Source organism: Vicia villosa, linkage group LG4, assembly GCF_029867415.1.
Source record: "Vicia villosa cultivar HV-30 ecotype Madison, WI linkage group LG4, Vvil1.0, whole genome shotgun sequence".
Taxonomy (NCBI): domain Eukaryota; kingdom Viridiplantae; phylum Streptophyta; class Magnoliopsida; order Fabales; family Fabaceae; genus Vicia; species Vicia villosa.
Genome location: NC_081183.1, coordinates 147533654 through 147551393, shown reverse-complemented (window position 1 = coordinate 147551393; position 17740 = coordinate 147533654). Strand labels below are relative to the sequence as shown.

The window sequence follows — 17740 nt, the reverse complement described above, 5'->3', positions numbered from 1 at the left end:
TATTACACCACCGACCTCACCGACACCAAGGTTGGAAGAAACAAGCTCAAGTGAGAGGACACCGCGACTAAGAAGCATTGAAGAGCTTTATGAGGTAACCGAAAACCTAAATGACATTAACCTCTTTTGTCTTTTTGGTGATTGTGAGCCTCTAAGCTACCAAGAAGCGGCGGAAAACATAAAGTGGAGAGATGCCATGGATGAAGAAATCAAGTCAATCACGAAGAACGATACGTGGGAACTTACTACGCTTCCACGAGGACACAAAGCAATCGGAGTAAGATGGGTGTACAAGGCGAAGAAGAATGCAAAAGGAGACGTGGAGAGATATAAAGCAAGATTGGTGGCGAAAGGATATAGTCAAAGACAAGGAATTGACTATGATGAGGTATTTGCTCCCGTTGCTCGTCTTGAAACTATTAGACTGATCATTTCTTTGGCAGCTCAAAATAAATGGAAGATCTATCAAATGGATGTGAAGTCGGCCTTCTTGAATGGTTTCCTCGAAGAAGAAGTTTATATCGAGCAACCATTGGGTTATGAAGTAAAAGGGCAAGAAGAAAAAGTCTTGAAGTTGAAGAAGGCATTGTACGGTCTCAAGCAAGCACCAAGAGCTTGGAATGTTCGAATCGACAAGTACTTTCAAGACAAGAACTTCATCAAGTGTCCATATGAGCATGCACTTTATATCAAAGCGCAAAGTGGATATATTTTGATTGTGTGCTTGTATGTAGATGACTTGATTTTCACAGGGAACAATCCGAGCATGTTTGAAGAGTTCAAGAAAGACATGGCAAATGAATTTGAGATGACAGATTTGGGGCTCATGGCATATTATCTTGGCATCGAAGTAAAGCAAGGAGACAAAGGAATTTTCATCACCCAAGAAGGTTATGCCAAAGAAGTACTTAAGAAATTCAAGATGGATGACGCCAATCCAGTTGGCACCCCGATGGAATGTGGAAGCAAGCTGAGCAAACATGAAAATGGAGACATCGTGGATCCAACTCTTTACAAAAGTTTGGTTGGAAGTTTACGTTACTTGACATGTACAAGGCCGGATATTCTCTATGCCGTAGGAGTCGTAAGTCGCTACATGGAAGCTCCAACAACAACTCACTTCAAGGCGGCAAAGAGAATTCTTCGATACATCAAAGGTACAACAAACTTTGGCTTGCACTATTACTCTTCTAACAATTATGACATTGTTGGTTATAGTGATAGTGATTGGAGTGGAGACTTGGATGATAGAAAGAGCACTACTGGTTTTGTGTTCTTTATGGGAGATACTGCTTTCACTTGGATGTCAAAGAAGCAACCTATAGTCACATTATCAACTTGTGAAGCCGAGTATGTCGCTGCCACATCATGTGTTTGTCATGCAGTTTGGCTAAGGAACTTGTTGAAGGAGTTAAAGATGCCACAAAAAGATCCTATGGAAATATGTGTTGACAATAAATCAGCACTTGCTTTAGCAAAGAATCCCGTATTCCATGAAAGAAGTAAGCACATCGACACACGTTACCACTTCATAAGAGAATGCATTGAGAGAAAAGAGGTGAAGTTGAAGTATGTGATGTCTCAAGATCAAGCTGCCGACATTTTCACCAAGCCACTCAAGTTGGAAACTTTCGTGAAGCTAAGGAGTATGCTTGGAGTCACAAATCAAGTTTAAGGGGGGATGTTGAAATATAAACTTGATTTGGGCCTAATTATTAGTGGTATTCTTGGGCTTAGTTATTTTGGGCTTAAGTAATTTTGGATAAAGTTTCTAGAGAATTCTTGTATTATTTGGAGAGTCTAGATATTTCTTAATATTGTAATATTCTCTAGAATACTCTTTGAATTTCTAGGATAGAGAACTCTCTAGAATTAGTGAGTCTAGAGTTCTCCTTAGAGTACTATAAATAGAGATGTAATCCTACACATTTGAATCAAGCAAAATACAAAGTTCTCTCTTCCATAAAGAATTCTCCTACCTATCAAGTTTTTATTCAAGCCTCCAATATTTCTAAACACTTGTCCTACACATAAAAACAACCTTAGTTCCAACAAGCATAATAATATGTCACAATATATATATATATATATATATATATATATATATATATATATATATATATATATATATATATATATATATATATATATATATATATATATATATATATATATATATATATATATATATATATATATATATATATATATATATATATATATATATATATATATATATATATATATATATATACTCTTTTTCATTTTTACAGATCTAATTTCCTCTATTGTACCAAACAATATGTCTAATATACTTTTTATTAAACTATCTCTTCCATTTACAAATATGCATTTGCATGTGTTTCTGTGACATGACATAACAAGCTTTTAATTCAGTAACTGAAATATATCAGTAGAATTAATATCCATACCTTGACTCATTTCCTCATGTTTCATGCTCCTGTACATCTGTCATTTATATTCAAATTTCATAATGAAAAAATAAAACAAAATTATTATAATTAGAAAAACATAACATAGTGGTTAATTATGATAAACAAGAGTACCTGAAGGTGACTTTTGACATGAGATATAGTAAGCCCCTTAACATTCATTAGTTGTAAAATTAACTTTGGTGTAACCCCTCCTGAAAATACAAACATACATATACATTAAAACAAAACAAAAATTGTCGAATTAACATAGCTATATTTTTTAATAGTGTTGAGATCAATGTTGTAATAAATATCTAGACAGAATGAAAAATAAAAAATTAGGTAGCTTACTTTCTTCTTTTTCTAGCTTCTGAACTGCATGCACAAAGCAACGGTGAAGATCTGGTGTCCAACGAAGTCGAGCCATTTTCGACCGACTATAAGGTCTTATCATTGGTGCTTTTAGACTCATCTCAGACGGGTTTGAATAGTTAATGTTATCGACAACTCCGCTAATAAGAGAAGAGGAAGATGAAGACATAGTTGGAGATGAGGATTGTTTGAGAGAGATTTGAGTTTCATTACCTTTCATTGAGTTTTTTTCCTCTCTTTTTATTGAGAAGGGAATGGAAAGAGTGGTGAAAGTGGTCATATGAAGAAACAAAAGAGAATAAATACTAATACTAAGTAACGTTTTGTGTAGCAGAAAATGGTTGTCGTTTAGTGCAGCATTTGTGTACCATAAAGTGTGAAGTTTAGTCCTAAAGAGTTTCGATGGATAAGAGGAAAAATTCAGACATGTAAACTCTGAAACTGAAAATTGTTCAAAAATGCCTTCATGATTGGGTGAAAATGAAAGGTTAAAAAGGTGATAGGAGTTAAGTCTTTGTGGCATCATTTTCTTTAGACATTCCTTTGGGTCTTTTCCAGACATTCTTTGTCTCTCAAGGAAGAGAATAATTGCTTATATTACTTTCATTATATATAGTTTTGGTATTATTGTATGGAAAAGAAAAATTATAGAGTTTTTCAGAATTGTTCTTATGGGAAATAAAATTTTAAAGAAATAATAAAAGAGAATATTAAATATTTGAGAATATATTAAAATAATAATATTAATTTCGGTATTATTATATAGCAGAGAAAAATTCTAAAGAGTTTTATAAAATTAATCTTATGAGAAATATAAATTTGGCTTAATTGCAACTTTGGTCCCTCTATTTTGTCTTTTTTTCGATTTTGGTCCCCTCATTTTTAAAACCACGATTTTGATCCTCTTCTTAATTTTCTGTTGAAAAAGAGACAAAAATAGGGACTAATTTTGCAGAAAAAGCAATATAGGGGGACGAAAATTGCACGAAAAACTTAAAAATAGGACTAAAATAGTTGTTTTTAAAATAGAGGGATCAAAATCAAGGAAAAGACAAAATAGGGGACTAAAGTTGCAATTAAGCCATAAAATTATAAAGAATTGAAATTATTAAAATTAATTAAAAAAAGACGAGTTTAATGAGCAATGAACTAAACAAATAAGTGAGACGGGTTTTGACAAATTTTAGAGAGATAGACTTTGATAGACGGCGGATCCCAAATCCTAACTCAATCCATCAAAAAATGAGGGGAGCGCCCCTAAACAACCAATTAATCTTTTCTCTTTCTCTTTCTCATAATACTTCCAAGGGACCCACACATGTTCTAACCAATAAAAAAGTGAGTGTTGGAGAGACGGTTGAAAAGAGAGTGTTATTAGCACTCATCTTCTCCAATTTATGACCGCCTAAGGTAAGCGCGTGACCCCGCACGTGTAAATCTGTGTGTTTCCGTTCAAAAAGCACTTGTCATTTTCCATGCTAGCGTTGCCACCAATATCGAAGTGCTTAATTACAATAACTCCCAAATGAGGTGTAAGCTTGAAAGCAATACATGTTCTCTTCACATTGATTGTTCAATTGAATTGCGAGGCTAATGTACGTGATCCTGAAAATATGAAGAGAATTTATTTGCCTAAAGTAATGCATATTGGCTTCCTAGCTTTATAACAAAGAGGCCAGACCAGAATGCCATCTCATAAGTTACTTTCTTTATTGACATTCAATTTTGCTTATGTCATTCTTTTTCATTTTACTATATTTGACCATGTTTTAAGTCCATTTTTTCCTTATATTCCTCTAACTTTTCTATTATAAAATTCTTAGGTTTTGCAGTTTTCACGAATGGTAATTTTCAAATTTCACATTACAATCATAAATTTTTTTTTACAAGCAACTTCATTCAAATGTTAATACTTGAGATACTCTAACCCAAATACAAAAAATAAGTTAATACAGTTCAATCTTCAAACCCATTAAGAATGTCAACTGAACATTTATACGAGTTGTAAAAGTTACAGCTTACCATACAACCATAAAACTTAATTTGCGTTTCATAGAGTAACTTTTATAGAAATAATCATATTTAAATTTAATTTTTTTTATATATTAAGGAAAGTCTTATATATAATTTTTTGCTATTGAAACATGTTATTTTCGTGCCTCAAAAATATTTAAAGAGAAATTCATGACAATTGGTGAATGATGTATTTGAAAATAATATAATCTTTGACAATTGCCTTATTTACTTAAAGTTGCAAATTAAAATTCCTTTAATTTATCTTGTCATTCTTTTAATTAATAATCAAAATAGTCATAATATATTTAATTATTAGTCAATTTATTTCCTCAATATCATATATATATATATATATATATATATATATATATATATATATATATATATATATATATATATATATATATATATATATATATATATATATATATATATATATTATAAAATATATTTTTTTAAATCTATATTTTAAAAATTCTCCAAAATTTAATTCATTCTCCTAAACTCAACTGTATTTAGTCACAATTAAGTATGTATTATTGAGCTACATATGGTGTAAATTACCTTTATTATTAGGTAATATCTCAATCTACCCCATAATAATCTTAAACACCTGATGCAATTACATTTATGCCTCCGCTTCCGGAGATACACATCAAGAAGCATAGTTTTTTTTTTAAAGTTTAGGTAGTACATATACGAAGTATTTTAAATTGAGAAATGTTGGGGAAAATTACAAAATAATTCAATTAAAAACAATTTCGTATATATATCTAAAAAACAAATCAACGTTAAATAAAAAATATGTTAATACACCTCCGAAAACAAGAAGATATTGCCTAAAAACTCGTGGGATGGATTACAAGTTTCTCTTATTTCTAATACATTTATATATTTGTATAAAAAAAGCATATAATATAAGCAAATATTCTTTTCCTTAAGAGACAAAGAATGTCTGGAAAAGACCCAAAGGAATGTCAAAAGAAAATGATACCACAAAGACTTGAACTCCTTTCACCTTTTTAACCTTTCATTTTCACCCAATCATGAAGGCATTTTTGAACAATTTTCAGTTTCAGAGTTTACGTGTCTGAAATTTTCCTTTTATCCATCAAAATTCTTTAGGACTAAACTTCACCCTTTACGGTACACAAAAGCTGCACTAAACGACAACCATTTTCTGCTACACAACGTTACTTAGTATTTATTCTCTTTTGTTTCTTCATAAGACCACAATTTCACCACTCTTTCCATTCCCTTCTCAATAAAAAGAGAGAAAAAACTCAAATGTCTCTCAAACAATCATCATCTCCAACTATGTCTTTATCTTCATCTTCTCTTGTTAGCGGAGTTGTCGATAATAATAACTCTTCAAACCCGTCCGAGATGAGTCTAAAAGCGCCCATGGTAAGGCCTTATACTCGATCGAAAATGGCTCGGCTTCGTTGGACACCAGATCTTCACCGTTGCTTTGTGCATGCAGTTCAAAAGCTTGAAAGAGAAGAAAGTAAGCTACCTAATATTTTAATTTTCATTCTGTCTAGATATTTATTACAACATTGATCTCAAGTCTCAACACTATTAAAAAATATTACTATGTTAATTTGACTATTTTTGTTTTGTTTTAATGTATATGTATGTTTGTATTTTCAGGAGGGGTTACACCAAAGTTAATTTTACAACTAATGAATGTTAAGGGGCTTACTATATCTCATGTCAAAAGCCACCTTCAGGTACTCTTGTTTTTCATAATTAAATTATCCACTATGTTATGTTTTTCTAAATAAATAATAGTAATAATAATAATTTGTCATATTTTTTTAATCTATGAATTTTGAATAATAATGACAGATGTACAGGAGCATGAAACATGAGGAAATGAGTCAAGGTACTGATATTAATTGTTCAGTTACTGAATTAAAAGCATGTCACAGAAACACATGTATATGAAAATTTGTAAATGGAAGAGATAGTTTAATAAAGAGTATAGTATATTAGACATATTGTTTGGTACAATAGAGGAAATTAGATCTGTGAAACATGAAAAAGAAGACACTTATAATTTATGACATATTATGCTAAGAAAATAGAGGAACCAAACAAGACATAGTCACGTCAGCATAACTGGTTTGATTCCCTATTCCGTGACCTAAAGTTATAACGTCAAATATTCTTCCAGATTTTGTTCCTAGATAACTATCATTTTGTGTTGGACTACAACTCAATTTTCGTCATCACTTTACTCATTAGGTTTTTTCACGAAGAAATTGTATACATTAATATTAACGGGAGTGTTTGGATACACATTGAAAATAATTAATTTGATAAGTATGTATATTGTAATTAATTTATGTTTACCAGAAGCAAAGAAAAATGTTATGGCCGCAAATTTATTAGCCTCCAGAATGATCTCCTCCTCAGCCATTGTTCCAAGCTTCCTACAAACTCCTGCCCAAAGACTGTAATTCTTTGAACTTTGTTTTTTATTATTCATCTTTTTTTTACGGTGCTTATAATTCTTTGAACTTTATGTTTTTTTGTTATAATTTAGAATTGTTCTCTTAATTATTCCAGGAATTGTTATAAAGCAGAACCTTACAATGGAAATCATGGTAATATATCTATTATAGTTTGTAATGGTGATGAACAGAAGAAGCACACTTACATCATCTTCGACGGTATTCTGGGAAGCACTGTCCAAGTAATTCGTTCATTCCTCTTAATATCTGATTTTACTTTGTTTTGTTCTGATGAAATATTTTATTTCAAATTAAAAGAGTTATACTAACATATTTATAGTAAAAAAGTGGTGTTGCTTGAAAATAATTCTTGATCCATTTTGATTTTCAGGCAAACGAAACGGACCAACAAGGATTCAAAGAAATAACCGCCAGAGGAAAGGAAATGAATGAAAAGGAGAAAGATGATTTGTCTCTTGAGCTCACTCTCACTTGAAATCAAGTTCATGCAGCTCTATTTCTGGTGTTTATATCTTGATCATAGACTTTAACGCAAAAGGTGCATAATTTGGAAAGAATTTGTAACACCAAAGTCGGGATTATATATGATAATGGTGTATGATGAGTTATAGAGATATTATAGTTCTTGGTGACTTGATTAGATCCAACTTAGAAACATGACCATATATGATATATGTACTATTTTGCTTGCAATTTGGGGTTTTGTTGAGAAAGACTGTTCTGGTTCCTTTGCTGGTTTAGGTAGGATTCACTTGTTTTGAAAGTTATTTGGTATTATCTTAAAATATGTGATTCTCTTTATGGCAGAGAATATGATTTTGTGATGATTTATTAATCCCTTTTGAGAAAAGATAAACTATTCCGCTATGATGATCATAAATAGATCATCCATTTTAACATAGAATCATGGTTTTAAATTACTATTGCGGTTGCGGATGAGGTTGCGATTGCAGTTACTGCGGTTGCGGTTGCGGTTATTGCGGTTGTTGCGATGCAGAATGCGGTCATTGCGGCGTAAATTCGTATTTATGAACATAAAATATGATATTTTATTATTTATTTTCGATTTCACATATCTTCCATTTCCTCTCTATATTTTCATATATATCTCATTAATAATTCGTCACCCTTTTGAATATAACTAATCCTTTTAAAATATATCTTAAATCTACAATATAATTAAAAAAGAAGAAAGAAGGTATACCAAATAATTTTCGCGAACATTGCATAATCTCTTGCGGCCTGATGCGGCTTGATACGGCCAATGCGGTGTTATGATGCGGCCGATGCGGTGTTATGATGCGGTTTTTATTGTGATTTACAATCACACCGCAATTGTGGCCTGATGCGGATGCGGACACTACCGCAACTGCAATATTGCGGCCGCATCAGGTGATGCGGTCGATCTGCAATTTAAAACCATGCATAGAATCAACTCTATGCATGGAAACCACACCATCCTTCATGAACTTCACATGATTTTTGAAAGACTTCCATTTTTCTACAATATTTTAGGAGAATACCATTTACTTCTCTCTGATTTAGATCTCTATCTATCATTACATAGATAAATATAGATCTTTATCTATCTATCAATCATAATATTGACATATGACGAGAATGTGGATTTTGTAATGAGATTTTCTTTACAGACCCAGACCCCTAAGGGGAACCTCCAACGAAAACTAAAAAATACCCCTACTTTAGAAATGCATTTTTAAAGTAATTTTTTTTCTAGATTTTTCCAGAATTTAGAGATGCATCTCCGAAAAAATTGGAATTTTAGTTATTTCGGAGATGCATCTTCGAAACACAAAAAAAAAAAATTGGGATTTGGATTAATTCGGAAATCCATATCCCAAAAAACCCCAAAAAATTAGAATTTTGATTAATTCGGATATGCATATCCGAAAATATCCCAAAAATTAAATTTTTTTAGGATATTGATTAATTCATATATTATAAAATTGATATAATTTATAAGTTATAAACAATAATAATGATAATTATACGGTTGATATTTCTATTCTAATTTCAATTAAAATTAACAAATAAATTTCATATTAATAATTACTAAAACTATGACAAATACACAATAATTATGATTATATAAAAAATAAATACATGAATAATTATTCAGTAAAATTTTCCAATAAAAGAGATCAAATAAGACTAAAATTATTTACTATTTTATTCATATTTTATTATAAATTTCAAATTACATAGTTTTTTAAAATAATAAATAAAAATAAAAAATAAAAAAAATATTTTAAAAATTAATTATGATAAAAAATCTTTTTTCATTTAGTTTTAAAAAATTAAAAAAATATTGTCTTAATTTTATTTAATGAATAAATAAATTATATATTTAATTTTATATAATTCAAAATTTACTTATGAAATTAGAATGTTTTTAAATTATATAAGTTAGTAAAATAATTTTTAACTTTAAAATTATTTAGGAAATTTTGAAAATTGAAATAGTTTTATATAAGTTAGAATGTTTTTAATTTATATTTGTTTATAAAATAATTTTTTATAACTACAAAATTGTTTTTGAAAATTAGTTTATAAAATAATTTTTTTTATGTGTCATAAAAAAATAGAAAATAAATATCTTTATTATTATTATTATTATTATTATTATTATTATTATTAATTTTTATATAAAAATAAAATCTAAATTTAAATATTTATTAGGTTAATATTATTATTATTATCATCTCTTGATTATAATGATATATATATTTAATAATATATTTTAATTAATACAGTTAATTATACTATTAATTGTATTGATTCACCTTGATTTTAATTTTTTAATAATTATTTAATTTTTTCGGAAATGCATATCCGAAACATTTCAAGACCAAAAATTGGAATATTTTGGATATGCATCTCCGAAGGCCTCTCTAAAAAAAAAAGTTGATTTCGGAAATGCATCTCCGAAAACACATTTTTTTTGTGTTTTCAGAAATACATCTCCGTGAACACTTTTTTTTTTGTGTTTTCGGAAGTGCACTTCCGAAATCAACTTTTTTTTCAGAAAAAAGATGATTTCAGAGATGCATCTCCGAATAATAGGGGCATTTTGGAAATTTCGCTGCGGGTTTTCAAGATGGTAGGGGGTCTTTAAAGAAATTCTCTTTTGTAATTAGTCGTTGAACTATTTGACTAAGAAATCTGTTGGTAGTTGATAAAAGACAGTCTTAGAGAATTGTTTAGAAAGAATATTATGTCATTGATTTCTTGGATGATTAATTACAAGATACCAATTATCTATTTATAGACTCAAGTCACCAACCTCTCATTCGTGGTAAATATTTCTCCATTACTTTAGTTATTTTTAGAGTTCTCATGATAGATTAGTATCATGATAGTTCTAGGTTCTTCTATCTTTTCCATACATTTATAATTCTAGATTCTTCTACCACATTCATACATATTATAGTTCTAGGATACTCTACCATTTTCATACATATTATATTTAAGAATATTCTATAAACTTGTAGCAATTTCAACACTCCTCCTTGATGCAAATTTTTGTGACTCCAAGCATAACTCGTAGCTCTTCAAATCTTGGTATCGGAAACACCTTCGTGAATATGTCTGCAATTTGATCTTCTATCATGCAGTAGTCGAGTTTAATCTCTTTAGTTGCATCAGCTTCTCTGATAAAGTGATACTTGATAGCTATGTGTTTTGTTCTACTACGATGCACAGGATTTTTCTCCATTGCAATTGCTGATTTGTTCTCACAATTAATTTTAGTAGGCTCATCTTATTTTTCTCTCATGTCTTCAAGTATCCTCTGAAGCCTTATAGCTTTACTCATTGCTTCAACAACCGCCACGTACTCTACTTCTGTTGTTGATTGTGCAACCGTAGCTTGCTTCTTTAACGCCCAAGAGAAAATTCCTAATCCTAAAGAGAAAACATAGTCCGAGGTGCTCTTCATGTCATCTATCGAACTTGCCTTATCACTATTGGTGTAGCCAAATAATCCTGAGTTGGTTTCGGTAGTGTACCATATATCGAATTATTTTTTTCCTTATAGATACCTCAAAACTCTTTTTCCTGCTCCAAAGTCTATTTGACTAGCGCTTTACATGAATCTTGATAGAAGACTTGTAGCATACATTATGCCTGGTCGTGTAACTACTTGTACTTCTTTGTGTTTGAGTCATAGACCTCATTTTCTAGTTTTAATAAAATAGTTGGTGACAAGAAGAAATAGTTTGCTACACCCAAAAAATGACCGGACCTAGCTCTAATGCCACAATATGATATTCTTCATTAGAAGTTTTGTTTGTGTTTTTCTTATAAATAAAATCTTTATTGGATTAGTTCATCATTTTTTTCATTTTCTTCAAGGCGTGCATGTAAAATTATTGCGATGGCAAAACATATATAGTTGTGTTTGTTCACTTCACACTTATTTTAGAGATTTGATTCAAATATTGGCATTCTCATGTAATTTGTTAGATTATCAACTGGGAATCACCGGTGAAATATATATGATCATAGTCCACATCAATGCTTGCCGGTATTTTAAATCTTGTGATCACAGTCTTGTAGAAAACTAAAGATTTAGGTGACATTTAAATTTCCAAACCCTCATTTATGTTGGAACAATTACGATTTTTAAGAAAAATGAAAGAAGAAGAGAGAAAATAAAGAAATTGAATTATGAACATTAGGATTTGTATTGACTGAAGTTAATATTTATATTATACTATGCCCTTTATATATACAACTAAAACCCAGACCCAACTCTGCAAATCGACCCAAACCCAAAACCTACAAAGTGTAAAATACAAAGTTACAAGTTATACTTCAATATAACATGTGTATAATTCGACTATATCGAATACAACTGGCTCCTACTACTTTGACGGGATACTTTAACACACTCAAATACCATGTTTTGACGTAACATCAAATTAAAACTTCTAACACACCTCCTAATTCATGTTCTCCAGTCTTCTCATCATGATGTTTCTCTTCAACTCGTTAAACCTGAATTTCTTCAGGGGTTTGGTGAGTATGTCGACTAGTTGCCATTCCGTCTTGCAATGCTCAAGTTCAAGTTTTCCTTTGTTAACTTGACCCCTCAGTAAATGATACCTCCTTTTGATATGTTACTTCGACCATGACACACTGGATGATTGGCTAGGTCGATAGCTGACTTATTATCGACAAACAACTTTATCTTCTTGGGTTTCATAATCTTGAGCTCTTCGAGCAACATCTCTATCCATGATGTTTGGCATGCTGAATACGATGCAACTAGGTACTCAGATTCACATGATGACAAAGCCACAATGCTTTGCTTCTTTGAGCACCAAGAGATTGGAACACCTTCGATCATGAATATGTAGCATGCTGTACTCTTCTTCTTGTCTTGATCTCCCTTAAAATCTGATTCAGTGTAGCCATATACCTCTGCATCTGCGCTGGCCATCTTCTACCTTGGCATTAGCATGTTATGATCAATTGTACCCTTTATGTATCTCAGCATCCTCTTCACTGCAATGAGATGACATTCTTGGGGTTTCTCCATGAATCTACTCAATAATCTGACACTTTGATAGATATCAGACCTGGTATTACAAAGGTACCTCAAGGATCCATTAATGATCTGACCTAGTCTTGCCTTATGTTTGGCAATCTCATCATTTGGCCTTTGTTTCAATTTGTAGTCCCACTTCATATCAATTATCTTCTTGCTAGCTCTTTCGACAAGATCCTATGTCTTATTCTTCTCGATTTCCCTGAGATCTTCTTTCATTATTTCACACCAATTTGAATCATTCACGGTTTAAACCAAATTAACTGATTATGCTTCAGCCATCATCATCACTTCTTCTATTAAGTCACCATTTGCATCGACTGCTTGATCTGGATATCTCTCATATCTAGCAAGCCTTGTCATCTCAATTCTCTTTCTAGTCGACTTTCTGACATTTTTCTCAGGTGGTCCTTCACTTTGATTGGTCGTGACTTCGTTTTATTGATCTTCTTCAAATACAATTGTAATTTTATCCTGTTCATGTCGAACTGACTCCTGAGTCCACTTCCACCCTTTTCTTTCTTCTACCAGAACATCTCGACTAATCATTAGCTTAATATCATCTAGCGTATACAACTTATATGAACCAGTCAAATGATAACCTATTAGCATCATGGCCTGACTTCAATCATCTAGGTTCTTCTTCAATTACTCAGATACATGCCTGACGCACATTGATCCCAATCTTCTAAGATGACTAACATTCGGCTTCGACCTTGTCTAAGTCTCATAAGGTGTCTTATCGACCAGCTACTTCGTTGGACATCTACTTAGTATGTAAGTTGCTATTGAAACTACTTTTCCCCAAAATCTCCTTGGCATTTCTTTAGCTTTCAACATACTTCTGACCATGTTAAGTATACTTTGATTTTTCCATTCAGTTATACCATTATGTTGCGGAGTATAGAGTGCAATGACCTCATGCTCTATACCTTTTTCTTTGTTGAACTTAGAAAATTCTCTAGAGGTGTATTCACCACCACTACGAGTTCTCAATTTATTAAACTTGTATCCACTTTGTTTCTCAACATACAATTTAAACTTCTTGAATTGTGTGAATACATCACTTTTCCTTTCAATATGATAAATCCATATATATATTTGGTGAACCCATCGATGAAATTCAGAAACTTATAGTTACCCCCATTCGACGTAACTTCAAAAGGTCCACATACGTCATGATGAACAAGCTCTAGCTTTTCTTTCTATTTTATGGGCAAGTCACGCTTGAATGCTTTTCTGGATTGATTTCCTTTGCAGCATTTCTCAAACACCTTACTTGGTTCCTTTACCTGAGGTAAACCATATTCCATCTTCTTCTTCTCTAGCTTTTATTTCTCAAATTCCTCACTATATATCTCCAGTAGGGATGGCAAAAATATTCATACCCGTAGATAAAATCCGCCAAGGATACATGGCGGGTAGTTTAGTAGATATCCACAGATAAAATAAATGAATATCATATATCTGTTTATTAAGGGATATGGATATGGGTTTAATGTTACCGTGCCCGCGGATATCCATATCCGTTAATAAATTGTGAAAATTACTTAAATATTATTAGTTTATTATACTCTATTTTTTTCATCTTCTAAAAAACTAAAATATAAGTCTACTTTTTTTTTAAAAGTTTTCTTTGAAGAAAACATTTATATTCTATACAAATTTTGAATACAAATCTTACTACTCACTTCAACAAATCTTATTGGCCATTTCATATTTAAGTTTTTTTTATACTTCATACCTCACTTCAACAGTTCTACCATCCAACCAACCACTACCGCTCTTTTCCTTTCCAACTAGTGTCATCTTTTCTACTCCTCCGTCGCCCGCTCTTCCACCATAATCACAATCATAATATCATTCTTTTTTTATTAAAAATGAAATGTATGACATATTATGCTTTGGTGAAAGTGAAGGAAATTAATTTGATAAAATTTTGTTGTTAAAATAAGAGAGATTTGTATTAATGTTATGTGATAATGACGTCTTGTGTCCTTAAAAGAAACTGAAAAATATTTTTTTCAAAACCATAATTGTAGAAAAATAGTTTATCCATGGATATATGTAAATATCTGCGAATACCTAAAAACCCACAAATTAACCGTTTAGCGGATATTCGCCCGGATATGGGACGGATATGGATATCATATTTATCCAACGGGGCGGACGCGGATATCATACTATTCGTCCCCATGGATTTCCATTTACATCTCTAATCTCCAGTATGTGCATACTGCACTTCATCACTATCTTTTGCTCGTGCTTCTTTCTTTCTTCGACAGTCTCGAGCATAATGGTCAAATCCTTGACAATTGTAGCACTGCACCTCCTTCATGTCAACTTTCTTCTTAGAATACTTATTGCCCATGCCTTTATTTGATGATTCAGGACGATTCTTTGAATTCTTGCTTGACTTCTCATACCATTAGCAAGATTCTTTCTCTGCTTGGCCTTCTCTTTCCCTGCTAAATTTCATACATATTTTAGACGAATTCATGAACAAATGAATAAATATAACTTTAAATTTGTCTTAAAGTTTCAGAAAAGTTACACCAGGGGTCCTTTAAATTATTTCTTGTAACAGGTTGGTCCTTTAAGCTTTTTATGCAACAACTTGGTCCTTTAAGTTAACAAACATGTTGAATTATAAGATCTTATTTTATGTATTTTGGATGCTACTTTATGTATTTAAGATGCTACTTTATGCATTTTAGTACAATTTTATGTATTTTAGGTGATTGATTTAATGAGATTTAAAAAAAAAAGGATAACGATGCACATGTTTGTTAATTTAAACGACTAAGTTATTACAAAAAAATTTAAGGGTCAATCTGTTAAAAAAAAAACTTATATATATATTTATGTTAAAAAAAATAACTTATATATATTTATGACGAAATCCTTAAGAAATGAATATGAATATTCTATGAAATCCTTCAATAAATTTCATAAATACTTGGGGTGAAATTCAATAAAAATGAAAAAGAGTATCGTTTCAACAAAAAGAATACTGTTTTTGGATTCATGAAAAAAATTTAAAATCTATCTATCAATTTCATTAAGATTTGAGATTGAATCCATGGACATAAAAAAAACAATTGAAAATAAGAATTTTGTCTAAAATGTATTTTAGATATGAAGACCGATTTGAAATCCACCCTTAATCCATCAATAAATAGAATGTAATTTCAACTAAAATCTATTCCATTTAAAATTTATGTCTAAAAATATCCGTTTCTAGCATCGATAGAGCACCCAATTGACTTTCATTATACTAAGAAAAATTCAGTTGACCCTAAATATTCATATGCATGCCATTTTTTACTATCAACTTTTTGAGTAAATTATTTTTAATATAGAAATTTAGCTGACTTGTTATACTATTAATTATAGAAAAAGCCCGTCGATGTTGTCAAATATATTGTTCATTAAATAATTCAATAGAAAAATTAGATATGTCATTGTATTGTTGAAGAAACTCATGAATTTGATAAAGCTTAGACCAACATTCAAACAAATCAATACTTTGATAAGTTAGTATAGAAGTTGGAGATTCAATAAATAAAGGACCGTACATATTTCTCAATTGCTTGTAACTTGTTATTAAACTAAAGTTTCAGTTAATACGAAAATACTTTTACATTAAAATAATTATATTTACAAACATTTGTTAAATGCCAAAAACACACAATAACTGATTTTACATTATATCTTCATTTCTCTAGACAATACAAATTTCATGCACAACCAATTCGTTAACAATGTGAGAGCACACTTCTAGCGGTTGAGCACAAATTACATGAGGTAACTTCACAGTTTTGCTTTAATAGAAGCTTCAGAACACTAGTATATAAACACTACTATATATGTTCTATGTAATAAATTTTGTCAAATAATAGTGTCGTGCTACTGGTAGTCATGATTTCTAAATTGTTTTTACTTGCTTTTCTCTGTCCAGTTACCTGTCTAGCTACCGGTTTTAGAAAGATTGGTGAAAGTGGTGAAGAACTTCTTCGTTCGCCTAGCTATGGTGGTGGTAGTACAAATGGTAATAGTGGAGCAATAGGTGGTGGTGGAGGATATGGTGAAGAACCTAGTTTTGGGGGCAAAGGTAGATTTAGTCCTCGAAATGGTGGTAGAGGATCTAGCAATGGAGATGGTGGTTATGGAGGATGTGGCGGTGGAGGAATAGTTGGCAGTTATGGTCATGAAAATGAACCATCTAGTGGTGGAGGAATAGGTGGAAGTCATGGTGATGGAAATGGAGGATCCGGCAGTAGAGGTACAAGTGGTGGTTATGGTGGCAGTAATGAAGGATCTGGTGGTGGAGTAATTGGTGGTGGTTATACGGATGGACATGGAGTATTTAGAAGAGGAGGTGATGTTGCTGATATGGGAAGTGGAGGATATGGAGGTGGAAATACAGGTAACGGTGATATAGGTGATGCTTGTGGTGATAGTGAGGGGAAATTTTTCAATCACCTACCACCATAATCACCATAATTTTTTCATTTATCACTATTGGGTTTGGAAAATTCTTAGGGGGACACATACCTAAGAAATTGTTTTACACACAATCAATCACAGAATTTTAATTAATTAAAAAAATAAATACTGATTTTTCTCTCTCCTTCATAATCTCAACCACCCCATGAATCCAATTAAAACCAAAATTAAAATTAAAACAAATTTAAAAAAGACTCTTTCTTATTGGTTGTGCCTAAGAATGTGAATTTAGAGTCGTGTCCATGCAAGAATTGCTCATTCAGTTTTGTGTTTAAGATGCAAATTAGTGTTTTGTGATAATTTTAAATTCATATATTAATTATGTAGGATTATTTTATAAAATATTAGTTGAAAAA

At 31.1% G+C, this 17740-nt stretch overlaps 1 protein-coding gene across 1 annotated transcript; it reads left to right on the top strand.

Moving 5' to 3' along the window:
- Nucleotides 1–16796: 16796 nt before the first annotated feature.
- LOC131598042 (glycine-rich protein 5-like) lies at nt 16797–17372 on the top strand. Its single transcript, XM_058870689.1, has one exon. The coding sequence runs from the start codon at nt 16797–16799 to the stop codon at nt 17370–17372; it is 576 nt and encodes a 191-aa protein (XP_058726672.1).
- The last annotated feature ends 368 nt before the right edge of the window (nt 17373–17740 follow it).

Excerpts from the sequence above, each read along its gene's own strand:
- LOC131598042 (XM_058870689.1), top strand. The coding sequence starts at position 16,797 with ATGATTTCTAAATTGTTTTTACTTGCTTTTCTCTGTCCAGTTACCTGT.